The sequence below is a fragment of the Temnothorax nylanderi genome, unplaced genomic scaffold (genome assembly GCF_030848795.1).
Source record: "Temnothorax nylanderi isolate EJ_2023f unplaced genomic scaffold, tnyl_v1.0 TNYL_tig0022_pilon, whole genome shotgun sequence".
NCBI classification, from domain to species: domain Eukaryota; kingdom Metazoa; phylum Arthropoda; class Insecta; order Hymenoptera; family Formicidae; genus Temnothorax; species Temnothorax nylanderi.
In genome coordinates this window covers 704,277-723,631 of record NW_027249084.1, presented here as the reverse complement: position 1 = coordinate 723,631, position 19,355 = coordinate 704,277, and the positions used below count along the sequence as shown (strand labels likewise).

General features: G+C 40.6%; 1 protein-coding gene across 2 annotated transcripts; it reads left to right on the top strand.

Annotated features, from left to right (window-relative positions):
- The first annotated feature begins 992 nt into the window (after nucleotides 1-992).
- On the top strand, nucleotides 993-19,351 carry Jar (Myosin heavy chain 95F jaguar). Of its 2 annotated transcripts, XM_071700344.1 has the most exons (19): nucleotides 9,173-9,268; nucleotides 9,358-9,408; nucleotides 10,003-10,196; nucleotides 10,565-10,638; nucleotides 10,728-10,857; nucleotides 10,948-11,112; nucleotides 11,299-11,711; nucleotides 12,063-12,322; nucleotides 12,454-12,611; nucleotides 12,701-12,865; nucleotides 13,149-13,372; nucleotides 14,112-14,303; nucleotides 14,392-15,375; nucleotides 15,627-15,766; nucleotides 16,546-16,590; nucleotides 17,094-17,214; nucleotides 17,300-17,417; nucleotides 17,691-17,906; nucleotides 18,300-19,351. In XM_071700344.1, exons 3-19 carry the CDS (start codon nucleotides 10,016-10,018, stop codon nucleotides 18,449-18,451), a joined length of 3,738 nt encoding a protein of 1,245 aa, XP_071556445.1. In that variant the 5' UTR covers nucleotides 9,173-9,268; nucleotides 9,358-9,408; nucleotides 10,003-10,015; the 3' UTR covers nucleotides 18,452-19,351. The 2 variants fall into 2 exon arrangements, with proteins under 2 accessions (XP_071556443.1, XP_071556445.1); XM_071700342.1 differs by lacking the exons at nucleotides 9,173-9,268; nucleotides 9,358-9,408 and adding an exon at nucleotides 993-1,142.
- The last annotated feature ends 4 nt before the right edge of the window (nucleotides 19,352-19,355 follow it).

The following is a 19,355-nucleotide window of genomic DNA, read 5'->3' as shown; positions in this document are numbered from 1 at the left end:
TTTTCTTTATTAACGAAGATATTGATTAATGCGCCAATGCAATCTATTTTATATTTATAGTACGTCGATAATTTACCTATTGTTAGCATTAAACAAAACGTAAAAAATAAAAGGTTTAAAAATTTGATAAATATAGAAAGATTATAATCGCAGGTGCAATTTATATTTTCTTTATATTTTTCAAAATTTTAAAACTTAAAAATGTTAATTAATTTGTATTTAACAAAATACCAACATTCGATAGATTCACACGCTGTCGGTAACTATCAACGTCAGTTGATCGACAGAATTTAAATTCAAAAATTGGCTAAGTAAACTGTATATATTAATAATAACATAATAATCTATTTCTATTATGTTATATCTATTGTGTTATAAAACAGCGATCTATGTTAGAAATATATAATATTATATACAATTTATATAATAGATATATATCAATAGTAATCTAATAAGTGAATAAATTAGATAATTATATATATGTTACGCTTATGATATAAATCGTTATTTTATATTGAATAATACAGATCAATTATTATATTACCTCCGCAATCACACTAAAATACATAATCTATATAAAAAAACACTTACATGTAAACTACAAAAATTATTTTTTATTACATTATTTATTGCTTTAAAATTACTGATTACGGATTTAATTTGCATTTCATCTTAACGTTCCGCGTTCTTCCGCTGATCTCAAGATCGAGTACATCGCTAGTACCAGCAACAACAATACCACCGCGAGAATGACCCAAATGTCACAATTTGAGATTCATATTTCAAGTGGCGAACAGTTTAACCTCCGCATCTGCAAATTCATTTTATTTGCACGCTCCATCGTGAACCCCTCGGTTCTTATAACATTCCGAGTGTTCTAAGATCATCTCCGAACGGGGGTACTGGGGGGTACCACTGAGCGACAGCGACGGCGCGCGGCGGTACGCGGTACGCGCGATCTACGTGCTGGTACGATCGCTGTTTGCCGCGTGGCATCGGCGGAAACGGCCGTGGATCGCCGAGCGAGCGAGCGGGCTCGTCGCTTCGGAGTCGCGCCGACACTGCCGACAGTTGCATGTCGGATTTTGTGCCGTTCGTATAGTACCGCCCCGGCCGGCTGACTGTCCTCGCACGGCGAGACGGTGAGTAAATCTGCCCTGTAAACCGTCCGTTCGCGAAAATCGGTTTTTGCGACTCGCGAAACTCGCCGGAGCCGCGATCGCGCGCTCCGCCGCGTAGAGCAATATAAGAGCCGATCTTCGATCACCTTCGCTCGAGCGCGCGATTGAATTGTTATATTTTCGACAGGTGTAACTGGCGATATTGTCTTCGTGTAATACGTCGCGAGTACGTTCTCGATATTTCGATCCGCCGGGGATAAACTTCGCGAATGTATAAGAACAACAAGGCCGGTGCGAGCGTTGAACGAATCGGGGATCAACTTGTGCTAGCGACGCGATTCAAAGACAAGTTTGGAGAACCGGTAACTCCAGAAATATAAACAGTTGATACAATACGGAATATTATTCTCTTTTTTTTCCCCAATATTTTGCAATTAATTTCTGAATAGCAGCTCCGATATTTCCAGTTTCGGAGACGCGAAAATAAATTCGCGCTGAAGGGAAAGCCATGATGTATCGATTCTTTATCTATTTTAAAAGATGTCCTGTTTTGCAAAAGATAACAATTTAAAGGAATAACAAATTAAAGGAAAACGTTAATGATAATTTACCCAGATAACACAATGTTCAAAATCGGGACATAAGACGTCTTATGATATAACGTCTTGAGTGTGTTATATATCTGGATAAATTATTATTAACGTTGTCCTTTAGTAAATTATCTTTTGCAAAACAGAACATTTCTTAAAATTAATCTCTTAAAATTAAGACGTTTTATGCCCCAATTTTGGACATTGTGTTGTCTGGGTATTAACTTTCAGCTCTTGCATCGCCAAGAAGTGGACTGGTTTACAATTTTTCCTTAACACACACTCATACTATTTATACAACCTACAATCTTTATATTTATTACTACCTATTTTAAAGGGAAACGTTAAAATCAACACATTCGTTGTTACCAATTTGGTCAACAATAAATAAGCGGGGCAAATGATTCAGGCGCTTGGACGCGCATAAGCTTTACGTAATGTATCACCGTATCCCTTTTACGGCGGCGCGGCGGAGCGGGAATGAAAAATCGCCGTTGGGAAGTCTTTTTCCTTTATGTGCATGCACGCTCGCCGGTTTATCTAGTCCGTGATTAGGAGAGTGGAACGGGGGAGGGGGGGCGGGCGCGGCGCGCGGCAGTGCACCTGCAGCAATGCGCGAATGCAAAAGCGCGCGGCGCGGCGCGGCCCGGCCCGTGTGAATTAGTGTGTGAACCTGCGTAAGCGCCTACGTGCACCTCGGTAAAACAATCCCGGCGGTCGGTGGCTGGGGGACGAAAACGGGAGGGGGGGGGGAGAGGAGAAAGAGAAAAATTGCCCGCGCTCTCTTGCGCGTAATGCACGATGATACGCGGCACCTCGCTCGCGAAACGCTCGGCGTTTCGATTGCGAAATATATAGGCGGGTTGGATGAGTACCTTTGCAAAACCGTAATCACCGTTGCCGGTTCCGCCGTTTTTCTGCGTGTTTTCGCAACGGCGTCGGTTTTTTTTTTTTAAGAAGAAAGAGAGAGGGAGGGAATTACGAAAACAATGATCTTAGACCTGAGACAGATATACCGATAACGATATACAAGTGATAACAACGTGTGAAAGAATTTTTCTCAGATAAGTCCGATATACAATGAATCAGAGCGAATTACGAGCGGTCGCTGTTTAAAGCGTTCGTATTTGCACTTAATTTTCTATATATATGTGTATACATGTGTCGCGAGTCGCGTTCTTCGTTAAGGTTCGAGATTGTCTTAATTACCGCGAAATTCCTAATTACACCTTATCTCGGATTTCTTATCGAACGCGTCGCGTAATTACGGGACGCTCGGTGTTACGCCGTTCTTCTGCAGTTTAATCATTCATGCCGCGCGTCATATTAATCGCGAACCTTAATAGGGACAGTTAAACCAATTTCACGATTCCTCGGAATTCCTCCCCATTAATCGTTGTTGCTCGGAAGAAGCATCATCATCAACGAGTCCAGTAATCATGATTAGCTTTAAATTTAGAGAGCGACCAGTTTGCTCTCGAGTATCTTCAAACTCGATCGAAATCTTTCGTCTGAGAGATTGAATACTTTACACATATATTTTTGAATACATTTTTTTCCGCGAGCTATCGAGATTATCCCGACCTCAGCGATTCTGCAAGGGACCACGTGCGATACGCTCTCACGTGTTAATATATCTTCGGTATATTTTCACACAGCCACAGTCTAATGATATCTACGAAACTCATCGAAATCGGAGATAGCGACGAGCGTTCACCCCCCGTTGTCTCTTTTAGCGAAAGTGCCGCGGCGAAAGTGAGTCGACAGAATCGAGATTACCCCCGTTGCGAAAAGAGCTTCGCTGTCATTTTAGCGGATCCTTTCGACGAACGTGTCGTGTACGGATGTATTATGACGCGGCGCGGAGTCGCGTTACGCAACCGCGGAAAAAGAATCGCACGATCCTATATATGTATATGTAGGTGGGCGAGTGCCGTGTGCTGTGTGCTGTGTGCCGTGAGAGACATCGAGGACGCCCATGACTCATCCACGGTCTCGATCGGCGGGTGCACTTAAACGGCGGATCGTCGCCACTTCCGATCGCGCCGTTCCCGAGGCCATTATCGATCGGTTCTCTCTTTCACGGAGAGATAAATCGTCCGTCAAAAATTTGCATACCGAGCCTCGGCTACGGCGAGCACACGCCAAGATCAATTTCCGGCCGTTTTGAGGGATAAATATTACACACATTGTTAAACCGATGACATTTGCGATGCATTTTGCAAGGAGTCACGTTACATCATTGATCGAATAAAGTTGACATATACACAACAATATAGAATCTTGAAATGAGATTATATTATGTTAAACGAAGAAAACTTGTCTGAATAAAATCATTTATATTAGAACTAGTGATTTGCTTCAAAGGCTTCGATATTCGAAGCTTCGACATAAAAATCTTCGAAGATCGAAGTTTCGAAGAATCCAAATTATACAATTGTTAATTTAATATAATAGTAATAGTACTGCAAATGGGCACACATTTATTAAATTATATGACAAAATCCGAATAAAATTTTTAATGTTGCAATTATGTCGTTTATGTCGCAAATATATTTTTCGAAGACACCTTTAACTTCGAAAGTTCGAAGTTAACTTCGAAGCTTCGAAGCTATCGAAGAGTAACAGCCCTAATTTATATAGTTAGTTATTATATAAACGAAGTTTTACATAATTCAACCATGAAAAAAGAGTTGAAATAAAACGTTGAAATTCTTATAAAAAGATTATATATCTATTGTTGCGTACATATATACTAATATCTCAGTGTTGATTTAACACTTCTTTTTTTCGTGTAACCAATGCCATTTAATGGTGACAAGCGGAATAATAAGCAGTTAAATTAGCGGTAATATCCGCATATTGCTTAAATTAATGGAGAATCTGTCCACTAATATTTCGGTGTATCGAGAGATACGGTTGAACTATTTTGCCAAATGTGCCGCTCCATTAATCGGCGCAAAATGCTGAGCGGAACTGGATGCAAATGGGAGATCGCGGGACCGAAAGCTCGACCCACACTGCACTCGATCTAATCACCAAGTGCTCTTGATGACGGCGATGGTGCGAAGGTTGTTCCAATTAATGTTAAACGACGTAAAATGATGAAATATACATCGCCGCGGCCGTGATTGAAACAAGAAACTCATCATCGCGCGGCGAATTTATTATAATTAGATCTCGCGTTTGCTGAAGTTTATTAATTAACACTCTGGGGGAATAAATTACTGTATTTTAATAAACGCATCTCGAACTGTATTAACATATTATTACTCGCTGACTTCATTTTCGATATTGCAATCCGGGATTATTTCCGCAAAGAATGTTTAGTAATGCGATTAATGTCGGACTAATAAGTCACGATATTACACGAGGATTATATCCCTCGTTTTTTAAATTTTAGATACGCCGCTAATAAAATAATAATAGATAAAAATGTCACAGATATGGATCTATTTTCTTGAGAAAGCATTATATTAAAAAAAAATTTGTTTCTTTTATTTTGGCCGTGGGTTTCGGTGCGGTAAATTCGGTGAGCGCTCACGCGTGTCTCCCTGTTTCGGTATGCCGGTCCCACCTGCCGTTTCCTGCTTCCTTTCGCGTCCCTTTCATTCCCTCCCGACCGGGCCCTTTCAATGGATTAGGGGCCTGTCGCGCGGTACGCGTCAGCGCGAGGCACCTCCGCACGCAAAGTGCATTCGGATCCGATCCCGAGATGCGCATTAGCGCGCGATTGTCTCCGCGAGAGCGTGAGGTCGCGCGAACGAAGGCGCGGAGAACGCGAGAGGCGCACCGCGCCTCTCGCTCGGAGAACAATACCGGGAAAGCGATCTCTGACGGGTCGGGCGGAAGAAGAGCAGACGCCGTGCCCGTGCGAGGCGACCCGGGGGGGATCGATACCACCGCGCCTTGCTGTGCCGCGAATTAAGAAAAAAAAGGGAAAAGAAAAAAGGAAAGGGTTAACGAGACGACGGGAAGGGGAAAGGAGGAAAACGACGCAACATCTGGACGTTACGGTTTCTTCTGCTATATAGTAGAAGAAGGTGAACGAACCGAAGGCGAACGATTCCTCGCCTCTCTCTTTTTCTTCTTCTTCTCTCTCTCTCTCTCTCTCTCTTTCTCTTTGCAATGCACCTCGCATCTCTCGGAACGCAGAAAATTGCTTCTTAGCATGCTTAGACGCCGCGACGTGTTGCAGCATTGTTCGCCTCATCGTTCGGCCGTATCGCTTCGGTAGGGATCGATTTAAGGAGCCGTTTCGATATCCGCGTCGTCGCCGTTGTTCATCACGCGGAGGAGATTCGTTCTTGTGGATTAGCGCGATTTAAAACGCATGCACCGCCGCGTCGCGTCGCCGCCGTCCCGTAGCCGCGATGTCCTGCGGATCGATGCAAGGATTTACCGCTGGCTTTTACCGTTACGATATCTCTAACGGGATGCGGAGAGTACGACAGAAGGAACAAGGCAATTTCTCGCGCTTTCCAGATCGACCGCGCGTTCCCAGCAGTTGCGACTGCTACTCGACACGGTAATCGCGGTGTTATATATCAAGTAACAATTGCGGGCATTCAGAGTGTCTTTACTTAGCTACTCCACCGAACTGTACCGAGTTTTGCGTTTTGTCACGAGCTCGTCTCAGATATTTTATTTTAGTTTAGAACGAAACGTAAAATTGGGGCATTCAAAGGCGTAACAAACTGAAGACAAAAGAAAGTAAAGATAAATAAAAGTAAAGATGACTATACCTAGATTTTTATACAGGGTGTTTCAGGTAAAATTTCAGGGTATTATAGGAAATTGAATTTGGAACAAAAAAGTCCCTATAAATATAGGAAACGGTTCGTTGAAAAGTTATAGCTAATAAACTTCAAAAAATTACGGTTTTTTAATTATTTTTTTAAATATAACTCTTCGAAACTCATTTATTTGAAAAAAGTAACAAAATGAATCTTATAGGTAATTAAAGGTGATAAAGAATATAGGTAATTAAATAACAAACTAAATTACACCAATTTTATTTAATTTTGATAAGGCCTTGAAAAGAAAATAAGCCCAAAACAATTAAAAAAAGCAGAAACTTGAAAAAACCATCACTCGATGATCTTTGTATAAATACTACATTCGTAGCATTCGCGCTTTAGTGTAACAATTAGTAGCTAGTTATTTTTAAAAGTCATCAAAGAACGTGATTTTTTAAATTTTTATTAGCTATACCTTTTCAACGAAGCGTTTCCGGACTTATGTTTATACGAGCTTTTTTGTTCCAAATTTAATATCCTATAAGACCCTGAAGTTTTATTGATCTGACCTGGAACACCCTGTATACTCTACCGAACTGTATACCAAGTTTCGCCGTTTTGTCACAAGCTGGTTTCAGATATTTTATTTTAATTTAGAACAAAGCACATAAAATTGGGGCATTCAAAGGAGTAACAAATCGAAGACAAAAAGAAAGTATTATACGATAAATAAGAGTAAAGATGAATATATCTAGATTCCTGAGCAGCTCGCTTTTTTTTTTAAGTAAAAACGTTGTTCATATCGGATGCGCTCGCATGCAAATGGTAACAGGTTTAGTGCACCGTGTCGCAACCGACGACAAGGGAACGAGGACGACGGGGGGCTTTTTCGAAATTCTGTCACGGCGCGCCGGCGGCGCGGCGTGTAAAACGCGAGATGCAGCCGCTCGTGACGACCTTTGATCGCGCTTGCTTGCCTGTCGGATTGTCGAATCTGGTGACGCCGGAAAATACATACGGAACGGCGTGGCGTGGCGCGGCCGTGTCGCCAGAACAACGGAGGAAATGACAAAACGACCCGTCGTTTTGTGCCTCTGTGTCTACGATTTTATCGTATGCCGTGCACGACCACCTGCACAACCCCGGAACGTGTCCGCCGCGCAAGCTGAACTCGAAAATCGTCGGAAGGACTGCGTTACGCAATCGCATGCAGAATTATCTCTGCGCGATAGCAGACAGGTGGATGAAAAATTGAGGAATTTGTTAATAATAATACCATTTTGAAAGAAAAAAAAATCAGATCTCCAATTTCTACAAGGTGTGTCGAGAGTTGCCCATATTTTTGTTTCATCTAAAGATCGATTCTCATTTGGTAGTCAATATTTTAATATATGCACATGTATCATAAGTCGCGCCCCATCTCTGGAGAATGAGTTGACGAAGACAAAATAAGTCGAAAATAAAGAATGACGAAATTACGTTTGAGCCTTCTTTAAAGAGTCAAATAATCGAAAAATTTATTTGGATTATTATTTTTATTTGAATTAAAAGTTTGTAATTGTTTTGATAACAATAAGAACTTAAGTATTTTTTAGAAGTTATACTAAAGAAGTACTATAGATTAGAAGGAAATATACTTTAAAAGTTATTCGATTGAAATTCTTTAAAGAAGGCTCAAACGTAATTTAGTCATTCTTTATTTTCGACTTACTTTGGCTTCGTTGATTCATTCTCCAAAGATGGGTCGTGACTTATGATACACTCTATATAAATATATTAATTTTAAAAGCGGTTTTTCAAAAGTAAAAGCGACAGCTTTAAAAAAGAACTGTGTTACCATTTTATATTTTATATATGGAATTTCTTAGGCGGGACATTAATGCCGAAAGAGATATAATTCGACAAGTGGAACATAAACAGACAATGTCTGTTGTTTTAAGAAAAAAGATATGGAAAGAATACATGGAGCAGCTGCACCATGTTCTTCGAAGAGAAACGGCGATTATTTTGGAGTCGTACCTCTCCCGTCGTCGTCGCTTATCTCGATAACGCGTCGCGATAAGCGATAAATTGAAACCGAGAATTTCGATTTTCGCGTTCAGTCGCACCGGAGGCGAGGATGGAGTCGTCGAAATACGCAGGGTATTAACGTTAAAAGTGCAAACCTAGTTCCATCTGTCAATTTTCAAACCGATAAGCTTCTGCTTCCGTCATTACTGCAAAATTGTCCTGCACGGCACGAGATAATAATTGCGCATATACGGGGTGTTCTGAAACCGTCGATCTTAATTCTACCAGCAGACAGTATTTTAGACAGCTTGAGAATACTTAATTATAATTCGAATAAGATCGAAGAAAAATTTTTTAGCGGAATGTAGAATTAATTAAATAACTTTTTATTTTATTTGAAAGTAAAATTAAAAATATTTTTAATATCGATTCAAATTTAAGAGATTGAAGGAACGATTTCATAGAAGTTTATAACTTTTTGACCATCAAACACAATGAGATTCGTATTTTGTTTCCGAATATACATTCTGATAACGCTCGATAGCCATTTATCAGAATTGTTTATCTAAAGCTTTAACTTGTGAGATCCTCACGGACCACTGTTTGGACTACGACCAATCCTCAATCCTTATCGACCGTCATGGCACTTTTGTTGCTTCTTCCGTCAATAATGCGCGGCTTAAAATAAGACCGAGAATCGCCGGGACTGCTAAGAATCTCCATTCAGCATACGTGGTAGAGCGGAAGTCAGGACGGACGGACACGATTCATTCGCCGGAAACTTCTCCGAAAGACACGGTGCTAGAAAGTATGTCCGCGCCAGCAGAAGCTGTCGTCGGCGATTTGCGTTCCGCATAAGCGAGAATGACACACGGATTCATCATTTTGTCTTTACAGCTTACAGCACTAGCTCGCTCGCATCGGATCGCTCTCGTTGCGAATTTCAACGTGAGTCTGCGCTTTCGTACGGGATAATTCCGCGAAACTACCGGATATCCGTTTAACTATAGATATGCCTCGTTCAATTTGAAGTCGATTTTCTCTCAGCGAAGAAATCGAGGAAGGTCGTCGTTTACCGCAATTTTCTAATATTATGTATTTCTATAAGAAAGAATCAAATCGAAATTAAATTAAAATCTTGGTGAAGCATACTTAAAATTGTTTAATTAATGTTGTTTGTCCAAGGCTTAATTTGAAAAGGATTCTTCTCGATTTAAACAATTAATTCCCCGAAAGTTATCAACGACAATCTCCATGCTTTTGTTGAAAGAATATTAATTTTAAATCAGCTGAAGAATTAATTGTGAAATAGCTAGAAAAACGTCGGGTGATCTCAAGATAGCCTACATACTAAATGACATTTCTCATAAATAATTAATTTAATTATATTTTTCTCGCGTTAGAATTATAATTTATATCTATTATACGAAACGTTCCAGCTAATGCACTTTCTCTCTTCTCTACCTAAAACGAAGGCTAAAGTAACGACGATGGAGGATAGAGCGGAGTGTATCATCTCGATCGTATAATCGTATGTTCCAGAGTGAAGCTCGGGATGGAGAACCAACAGGTGTGGGTCCGTGACCCCCAGGAGGGTTTCATAATCGGGAAATTCACGGACATGGTGGACGGGGACGCCCTGATCGTGCCCCTCGACCCGAAATATCCGCAACGCACCTGTCCGCTGGACGAAGTACATCCTGCCGGCGAATATACCAAAGATGTCGAGGACAATTGTAAATATTCCCTCGGCACATGCGCGTTATCTCGTGATTTTACGAAAAAGAGAGAAAGGAAAAATTCCGAGAAACGATTCGACCTCGTAAAGGCAACGAGACTGATTTTACGCCGCGGATGTTAAGAAAGAAGAGAGAACGGAGCGAAAAGATATAGCGTTAGCGCCTGTTTACTCGCGATTGCTCCCTCCGATTGTTATACACCGTGACGTGCCTGTGCGTTTCGTCCATTTTATACATATATCAGAAGATTAAGATCGCGCGGTTACGCTCGCTTCTCACGCGGGACTTTCGCTCTTTTGCAAAGGCACTTTCACTGATTTTTTTCTCCTCCTCATCTCCTTTTTCTCTAAATTGTCTTCCCCCAGGTGCCCTGATGTACCTGAACGAGGCCACGCTGCTGAATAATATTCGCACTCGCTACTTCAAGGACAGGATATACGTGAGTAATTACGGCGGCGACGCTGAGAGGTCGAGTCGCTCTCCCTGCGTTTCCATTTTTTAATCTCTCGTTCCGCTATTAAATTTCAGACTTACGTCGCCAACATTCTGATAGCCGTGAACCCGTATTACGAGGTGAAGGATCTCTACTCGCCGAGGACCATCAAGTCTTATCAGGGAAAGTCCTTGGGTGAAACGCCACCGCACGTCTTCGCCATCGGTACGCGTATAATGACCCCTCTGGCACCCCTTTTTCCCATTTGATACGCTCCTGACGAGAATACAGAGCAATTTTCCTTTATCTTCGCAGGCGACAAAGCATTCAGAGACATGAAAGTGCTGAAACAATCTCAGAGCATTATCGTATCCGGCGAATCGGGAGCGGGTAAGACCGAGTCGACCAAGTATCTCCTGCGGTACCTCTGCGATCTCTGGGGCTCGACGGCCGGCCCGATCGAACAAAGGATTCTCGATGGTAAACAAAAGAATTATAAGAACTTGATGAAATCAGCAAAGTGTAATTCAAATCAATTAACACCGTGTGAAGACGTGTGCAAAAAATTGCGCAAGCTGAGATGTGTCCTAAGAAAATATTTTCGTTGCGGTCCAACAAGTTAAAATTCAAATTATGACGTTTTTTTTTGCTACAATTAATCCGCAGCGACTCCGGTGTTGGAAGCGTTCGGGAACGCAAAGACAAAGCGCAACAATAACAGTTCGCGTTTCGGCAAGTTCATGGAGGTGCACTTCGACGCCAAGTGCCAGGTGGTCGGCGGGTACATCTCCCACTACTTGCTGGAGAAGTCCAGGGTGTGCCTGCAGAGCCCGGACGAGCGGAACTACCACGTGTTCTACATGATGTGCGCTGGCGCGCCGGCCGATCTGCGCGCGAAATTGGGAATCACCAAGCCGGACGACTTTTATTATCTGAGGAATGGCTGCACCCAGTATTTCTGCAACGCGAGATCGGGGAAACGATTGAACGAGGCGCAAAAGAGTCGCGAGCAGATACAGAAGGGCAGCCTCCACGATCCCATCTTGGACGATGTTGAAGGGTTCAACGCTATCGATCAGGTATACGCTGGCGAAATTTCTTCTAATGTGATCTTCGAACAAATTGAAAACTTGAAAAAAAATTTTGATAATTATTTATTCTCATCTTATTGATAAATGTCTAAGCTGTCTTATCTTTTGCACTATTATTTTAATAACTTTCCACGTTTCTAAATTCTTTATCTCTGACGAAACTTCTTCCACTGCGACATAAATCACATGATCTTCAAACAACCTGAAAACTTGAAAAATCTTCGATATAATTATTTCTCATCTTGCTGATAAATTTTTCTAAGCTTTCTTATTCTTTGCGCTATTATTTTAATTATTTTCCGCGTTTCTAAATTCTTTATTATCTTTCTTATATCAAAGGCGTTTACCCGACTCGGTTTAACGGATGCCGAACGCATGGAGATTTACACGATGGTGGCCGCGGTGCTTCATCTCGGCAATATCACGTTCGAGGACAATCCGGAGGACACGAAGGGCGGCTGCAGAATAACTGCCGAATCCGGAAAAGCGGTGACGATATCCGCAAAGTTACTGGGGGTGGATCCCGAGGAGCTGCGACAAGCTCTGGTCTCGAAAGTGATGCAAACCAGTCGGGGTGGCATTAAAGGAACGGTCATCATGTGAGTGCACAAAAATTTCAAATAATATACCTGTTTTTATTGTTTTTTTTACGGATTTAAATATTTCTTAAATTTTCTTTTATAATGCAACCTTCCTCGAGTGCCTTTACTGATTTGTCCAATTGTGACAGGGTGCCCCTGAAGGTTTACGAAGCCAATAACGCTCGGGACGCCTTGGGCAAGGCTATTTATAGCAAACTGTTTGATCACATTGTCGCGCGGATCAACAAGAGCATACCTTTCAAGGCCTCGAGTTACTACATCGGCGTGCTAGATATCGCAGGATTCGGTGAGAAAATTATTCTCGATCAGCGAACTTTCTTCCGGATTGTATAAAAACGAATCGCAATGATTTTTCTTTCTCGCACGTGTTTGCAGAATACTTTAAAGTCAACAGTTTCGAGCAGTTCTGCATAAACTACTGCAACGAGAAGCTTCAGCAGTTCTTCAACGAGCGGATCCTGAAGTACGAGCAGGAGCTTTACGCCCGAGAGTCCTTGAACGTCCCGAAAATCTCCTACGTCGATAATCAGGATTGCATCGGTGCGTGAAATTGAAATTGCGTGATAGAGTGCAAAATCACAAATTCGAACACTTATTTCTCAAAATGAAAAAGCACAAATCATGTAATTATCAAATAATGAATTATGCAGATTATCTTATTATTTTTAATATATAAAGATAATTTAGAGGCGGTGTCGTTTTATCCGAATAAATTCTTTCAAAGTTTTACTTAAGATTTCACGGATAAAAATGATAAATAGTTAAATATAGTACTTCCGTTTATAGATTTTAAAGTTAAATCGCGTGTCACGCTAACTTTCAGATTTAATCGAATCGAAGAATACGGGTATCTTCAGCCTGCTGGACGAGGAATCGAAACTGCCGACTCACAGTTTTGCGCATTTCACCAACGAGGTTCATCGCGCATGGAGCGGTCATTTCCGCATCACTTTACCGCGAACGTCACGATTGAAGGCTCATCGAGAATTACGAGACGACGAGGGCTTCGTGATTCGCCATTACGCCGGTGGTGTTTGCTATCAAACGGTAAAGCAATATGTTGCCCACAAAATAGTGTGTAAAAAACGTCATAAATCGAAGTCATATTTGTTTAATAAACACTTTCTGACTTCCTTTAGACGCATTTTGCATCTTTGCGTCCGGAAAAATTTCTATATAAAAATCTATGTATCTGTATCTTACACAGCAGGTAAAGAATCGTATCTCCAGTTTTTACCAAAATGGAGTTAATACATTTTTTAATACAACAGAAGCTTAAATTGTATAATGGTAAAGTGTCTATTACTAGTTCCTAAGATACAATGTTTAGAAAAAAGTCGTATTGAAAATTTTTATAGTGCCTAATTTTTAAACCAGATGCAATGTGTTATTGACAGTTATACTTTTAAATCAAATTAGAATCAAAAGCCATACGATCCAAGCTTAGATCTTTGACAGCCTTATATTAGTTTCTGTGTGTGTGTGTGTATATATATATATATGTATATATATAAGACTGTCAAAGATCTCTAAGCTTGGATCGTATGGCTTTTGATTCTAATTTGATTGTATATCGTAACGGTTCTATTTCTCTTATTATTATTTAATAAATCAAGTTGCTATTTTTTATATCTAAAAAGATATATTATTTCCCTATTTAAAACTTTAAACCTTGTTTTCTCTGAATTCATAATAATGGAGATATGATTCTTTACCTCTAAGGTAAAGCATGTACAAATGTATATATACCTATATAAAACTGTGAGTTTATATTTTATTCTTGCAGAATCAGTTCATTGAAAAGAACAACGATGCGTTGCACGCCTCCCTGGAAGGGCTCATTCAGGAAAGCGGTAATAAATTCCTCAGGACGCAGTTCGCCAATCATTCGTTGCAAAAGGGGAAGCTCACCTTCATCAGCGTCGGCAGTAAGTTCAAGACGCAGCTCGGCGAACTTATGGACAAGTTAAAAAGCAATGTAAGGATAAAGATTTTTTAAACTTACAGAATTTCTACTGAATGCTTCAAGTTTTTTATTTACAATTCTTATCTGAATTTTTTTTTAGGGAACAAATTTCATAAGATGCATCAAGCCGAATAGCGATATGGTGGCGCATCAGTTCGACGGCAACAGCATTATGAATCAGTTACGCTGCTCGGGAATGACGTCGGTTCTGGAATTGATGGAGCACGGATATCCGAGTCGGGTGCCGTTCCACGAGCTTTACAACATGTACAAGTCGTACCTGCCACCGGAGCTCGCCAAGCTCGATCCAAGATTCTTCTGCGAGGCGCTGCTGCACAGCTTAAAGCTGAACCAGAAGGACTTCAAGTTCGGCATCACCCGAGTCTTCTTCAAGCCGGGCAAGTTCGCGGAGTTTGACCGGATCATGAGGTCCGATCCGGAGAATCTGCGCAAGCTGGTCGCCAACGTGAAGAAGTGGCTGCTGAAGTCGCGCTGGAACAAGCTGCAGTTCTGCGCGTTGTCGGTGATCAAACTGAAGAACAAGATCATCTATCGCCGGCAGCATTTGATCGTCTTGCAAAAAACGGCGAGAATGTACATCGCGAAGAAGCAGCATCGGCCGCGTATCCGCGGTATCATGAAGATTAAAAATCTGCGGAAGCAGCTGACGCGAATGGAGGAGACCGCGAGTCAATTGAAGAATCGAGAGCGATCGACGCAGGACATGAAGAGGCTCGACGACGATCTAGAGGCGGCTATACGCAAGATCAAAAACAATCCGAGGATCGCGCCGACGGAGGTCGACGGTCTCTACACGTCTTTAGTGAATCAGATGAACAAGCAAATGGGCTCTCTTCAAGATATGGTGAAGCAGCAAAAAGTCGCTGAGGAACAGGCGAGATTGAGGAAGATTCAGCAGGAGCTCGAGCTGGAGAAGAATCGAAAGGAGGAAGAGGAACGTAGGAAGAGAGAGGAGGAGGTGAACAGGCGGAAAAAGCTGGATATGGAAGCCAGGAGAAAGATCGAGGAGGAGCAAAGGAGGAAACAGGAGGAGGAGGATCAGAAGACCGCGGCTGCTCTCCAGGTCCGTCGAATTTCTGTATGACCGCACTAATTTATAAACAAGTAATTTCAATATAAAAATCTAAAATATTATGAACATCTTTATAGTTGCAAATTGTATATACAGTTGCAAATTGTTTAGCTTAGTTTTAAATTCGAAAAATAATTAATATTCGACAAGAAAATAATATTTTTGTTTGCCAAAGAATGTCTGACAAATAATCAGACAATTTTTCGTAAGTGATTATTAATATACATTATGCTCTTATTAAGGCCCAATTGGAGAAGGAAGCCATGGAAGAAAGTCGGTATCGAGAATTACTGGAGCAAGAAAGAAGAGACCACGAATTGGCGGTCAGGCTTGCTCAAGAATCGAATGGACAAGTCGAGGATTCTCCGCCGCCTATACGAAGGTAAAACCTTTTTCGTTGATTAATATAATTGGCTCAACCAAGTGTACGAGCGATTTCTAAACTATTAAAATTAAATAGGGGATAGTGAGAGAGGCAATCGGAGCCACGCGCGGTAATTATTGCGCAATCAATATATAGTTAATAAGATAAAATATATTAGTCAATACATATTCGGACGTTTCGACACTTTCTTTGTGTCATCTTCAGCGTGTAAACAACTTTTGACCGTTAATTTTATATCGTTTGTAATTTTCATGTATATTAATTTTCTTTACACGCTGAAGATGACACAAAGAAAGTGTCAAAACGTCCGAATATGTGTTGACTAATATATTTTATCTTACTGACTATATATTGATTGCGCAATATATAGCCACGCCGCGCGTGGCTCCGATTGACTCGCGCTCTCTCACTATCCCCTATTTGATTTATTCAGGAGAGCCTATACTTAGTTTATTATTATTAAAATTAAATATTAGACAGATATATAATGTATTAAAGAAATCGGCCTTGGATAGTATCTCGATAATTACGTTGATTAATATGATTTAAGCCAACTACGCGGTTTATTACTGATTAAACTAATTATATATTGATTAAGTGTATCGATATCAGTTAAAATTTTATCTAACTGTAATTTCATCGGTATCTAATCGATAATATATATACTGTATTCAACTCATCCGTTCAAATACGATTCTGACGTCGCGAGAAGAATCATATAGAAAGTTGTTGAAACAGAAATAAGATATATTATTTTGTTGTTTAAATTGACACAGTGGCTCCGACGTACGAGCACCTATGAACAACAACAGGCTAATAAGGTATCGTATAATTACTCGGGTTTCTTGCATGAAAGACTAATGACTAATGACTAACGATCCTTCACTCCCCCTTTCCTCAAATGAATTAATCCTTGTCGTGACTTATGCTCATTTTTCATTGGCCATTCTTCGATGAATCTTATTTCGCAAATAAATCCAGTCGAAAGAAAACGCGTCATTCCTCGAAGAATCTGTCATGGAAAATAGATGATGATTCTTTTTTCATACATTTCCAGGCATGCTACTAATCGTAGAGATTTATTTTAAAATTTCAGCTTTTTGCGTAGATTTCTCTTTACTCACTCTGAATCGCATGAGCTAATATAATTTCAATTATATAATTTCAAATCATTTTTATTTCGCACTAACTTTCCCATAGATTAACGCGCCGCGTGTCTTAGCGTGTCTCGGCGTGTCCTAATCTTAAAAAGTGTTGCGTTACGAAATATTGTGAAACCGCGATTACGTATTATTTTCTTATGTACATCTGTCATGCGATGTAGATCGGAGCAGGTGCGTAACCAGCAGGCGGCTATGAGCAACAAGAAGTACGACTTGTCCAAGTGGAAGTACTCGGAGCTGCGGGATGCAATCAATACGTCCTGCGACATCGAGCTACTTGAGGTACGTGCACGCATATATATATATATATATCGGTTGAATAACCGTAATTTTTTTTTATTTGAGAAAAAAAACTCGCTCGTTCCAGGCCTGTCGTCACGAGTTTCATCGCAGACTGAAAGTTTATCACGCCTGGAAGGCGAGAAACCGCAGGAGAACCATCATGGACGAGAACGAGAGAGCGCCGAAGTCCATCATGGAAGAGGGTAAATAATTATGATCACTGCAAATGAATAATAATGAAATAGTGTTAATTGCAATTAGATTAGTACATTAATTAGCAATAGCCCAGTGAACATCGAACATTACACTAAATAATGTAAATAAAAAAAAATAACATAGATAATGTAACATAGATGTAATGTAAAACTGATGCTTGATGTTTACTGTGGGAGATTGATGGCGGTCGGTGACTGATAAAATATCATGCGACCGGCCTTGCAAGCGATATTTCAAGCGAAGGGTGTTGCGTTTTCCAGCTGCGAAAACACCGAGGACACCGTTGAAGCAACAGATAGTCGAGTCGTCCCAGAGATACTTCCGAATCCCGTTCGTCCGTTCCTCCGCGGCCGGACAGCAGGAGAACCCGCACGGCGGCGGCAAGCGGGGCTGGTGGTACGCGCACTTTGACGGGCAATACGTGGCGCGGCAAATGGAGCTTCATCCCGATAAACCGCCGATACTCCTCGTGGCAGGTAAAGTCCCCGGTCATACGTCGCATTTATGTCTTTCCATGTATTTATTGCTCATGCTAATACAAACGCTCTGCATTGCAAATAACGTTCTGAATCGCGGCAGTAAATTCCGAAACTAATGAATAACGATTAGGCCAGGTCAAAGCGATCAGTCTTGTGAGACGATGATAAATAAACGTAGCTAACGACGATAAAGGAAATAAAATATAAAACTAGAGAACTGCAAAAACTAGAATGATTACTTATACTTATTCATAGGTACTAAGGGGTTTTTATGACTTCGCAGAAGTCTCCGAACAGAAATGCTTTTAATTTGTATTTATACTTTGCACGTTGAGTCACCCTGTTATAATACAATTTTCATTTCAAAGAAATTGTTCTTCTCTTCGCCAGGTATTGACGATATGCAGATGTGCGAGTTGAGCCTGGACGAGACCGGATTAACGAGGAAACGCGGTGCCGAAGTTCTGGAACACGAGTTCAACCGCGAATGGGAAAAGTATGGCGGTAAACCGTACGTGGCGCCGTGCGATCGCAAAAAGTGAGGAATTTGTGACGGGAGTCACGTGTAGGAGAATGATATATTTTTGCGTCATCACGTCGTGAAAAAAAAGAAAGAAAAAAAACGCTGCAACGCGGAAATTTGCGATGATATCTTTCCTACGTAGTTTCTCGCCCGATAAATACATCGGCGATTCTGTGCCTTGCGAGATGTGCCTTGTGCATTTACGGCACATACATTTGTATTGTAAATTACATGTTACGTCACAGTTACGTAAGTCGAAGAATTTTTTCGTCGATATATTATCGAATATTAAAAGTCCTATTTTTTTTTTAGAATTAATTAGCTGTTCTAGAAATTGTGTCGACCTGATTCAGTATTCCATAACGCGTTTCATAAAAAAATATATATTTAAAAAATTGGCGAAATCGTATAATTCTAAAAAACGTGAAAGTTATCACAGTTTGCTTTTTCGCCGTCAAGTTTTGCAATTTAAAACAGTCATTATAAACTATCAGAACAATATAAGAAGATATAGCCGGAGGTTCCTTACGTTAAGCTTATGCATTGTTAGCATACATTTGTAAGCTATAAAAATATAATTTTGGTATTTGCAAGATTCGTTTACGTTAGTTTAATGACGATATTTAGTAGATATGTAAATCATTCGGAAGAAAGATGGTAATATAAAGAGAAAACGTACATGAGTGATTTATTACTGTTACTTGTATTGCGCAAGTCGAATGATTGCGAACGCGGTGATATATCGAGTTAAATTTCGCAAAGATTTTGCGCGATGAATAATAGTTATGAAGCGGTAGTGATCTCATTCGGGTGATCTATTAGTATCCACGTGGTTGCGCATATGAATAGTTACGCGATATTAATAAATATTTATACATATAGTATATATAATATATATTAATAAATATTTAGCAACAGAGAGC

Bases quoted from the DNA above. Each gene is read 5' to 3' on its own strand.
- Jar (XM_071700342.1), top strand. From the start codon at position 10,016: ATGGAGAACCAACAGGTGTGGGTCCGTGACCCCCAGGAGGGTTTCATA. The intron at 11,113-11,298 runs GTAAACAAAAGA...ATTAATCCGCAG, and splicing joins CGAACAAAGGATTCTCGATG to CGACTCCGGTGTTGGAAGCG. The intron at 17,418-17,690 runs GTAAATAATTAT...TGCGTTTTCCAG, and splicing joins GAAGTCCATCATGGAAGAGG to CTGCGAAAACACCGAGGACA.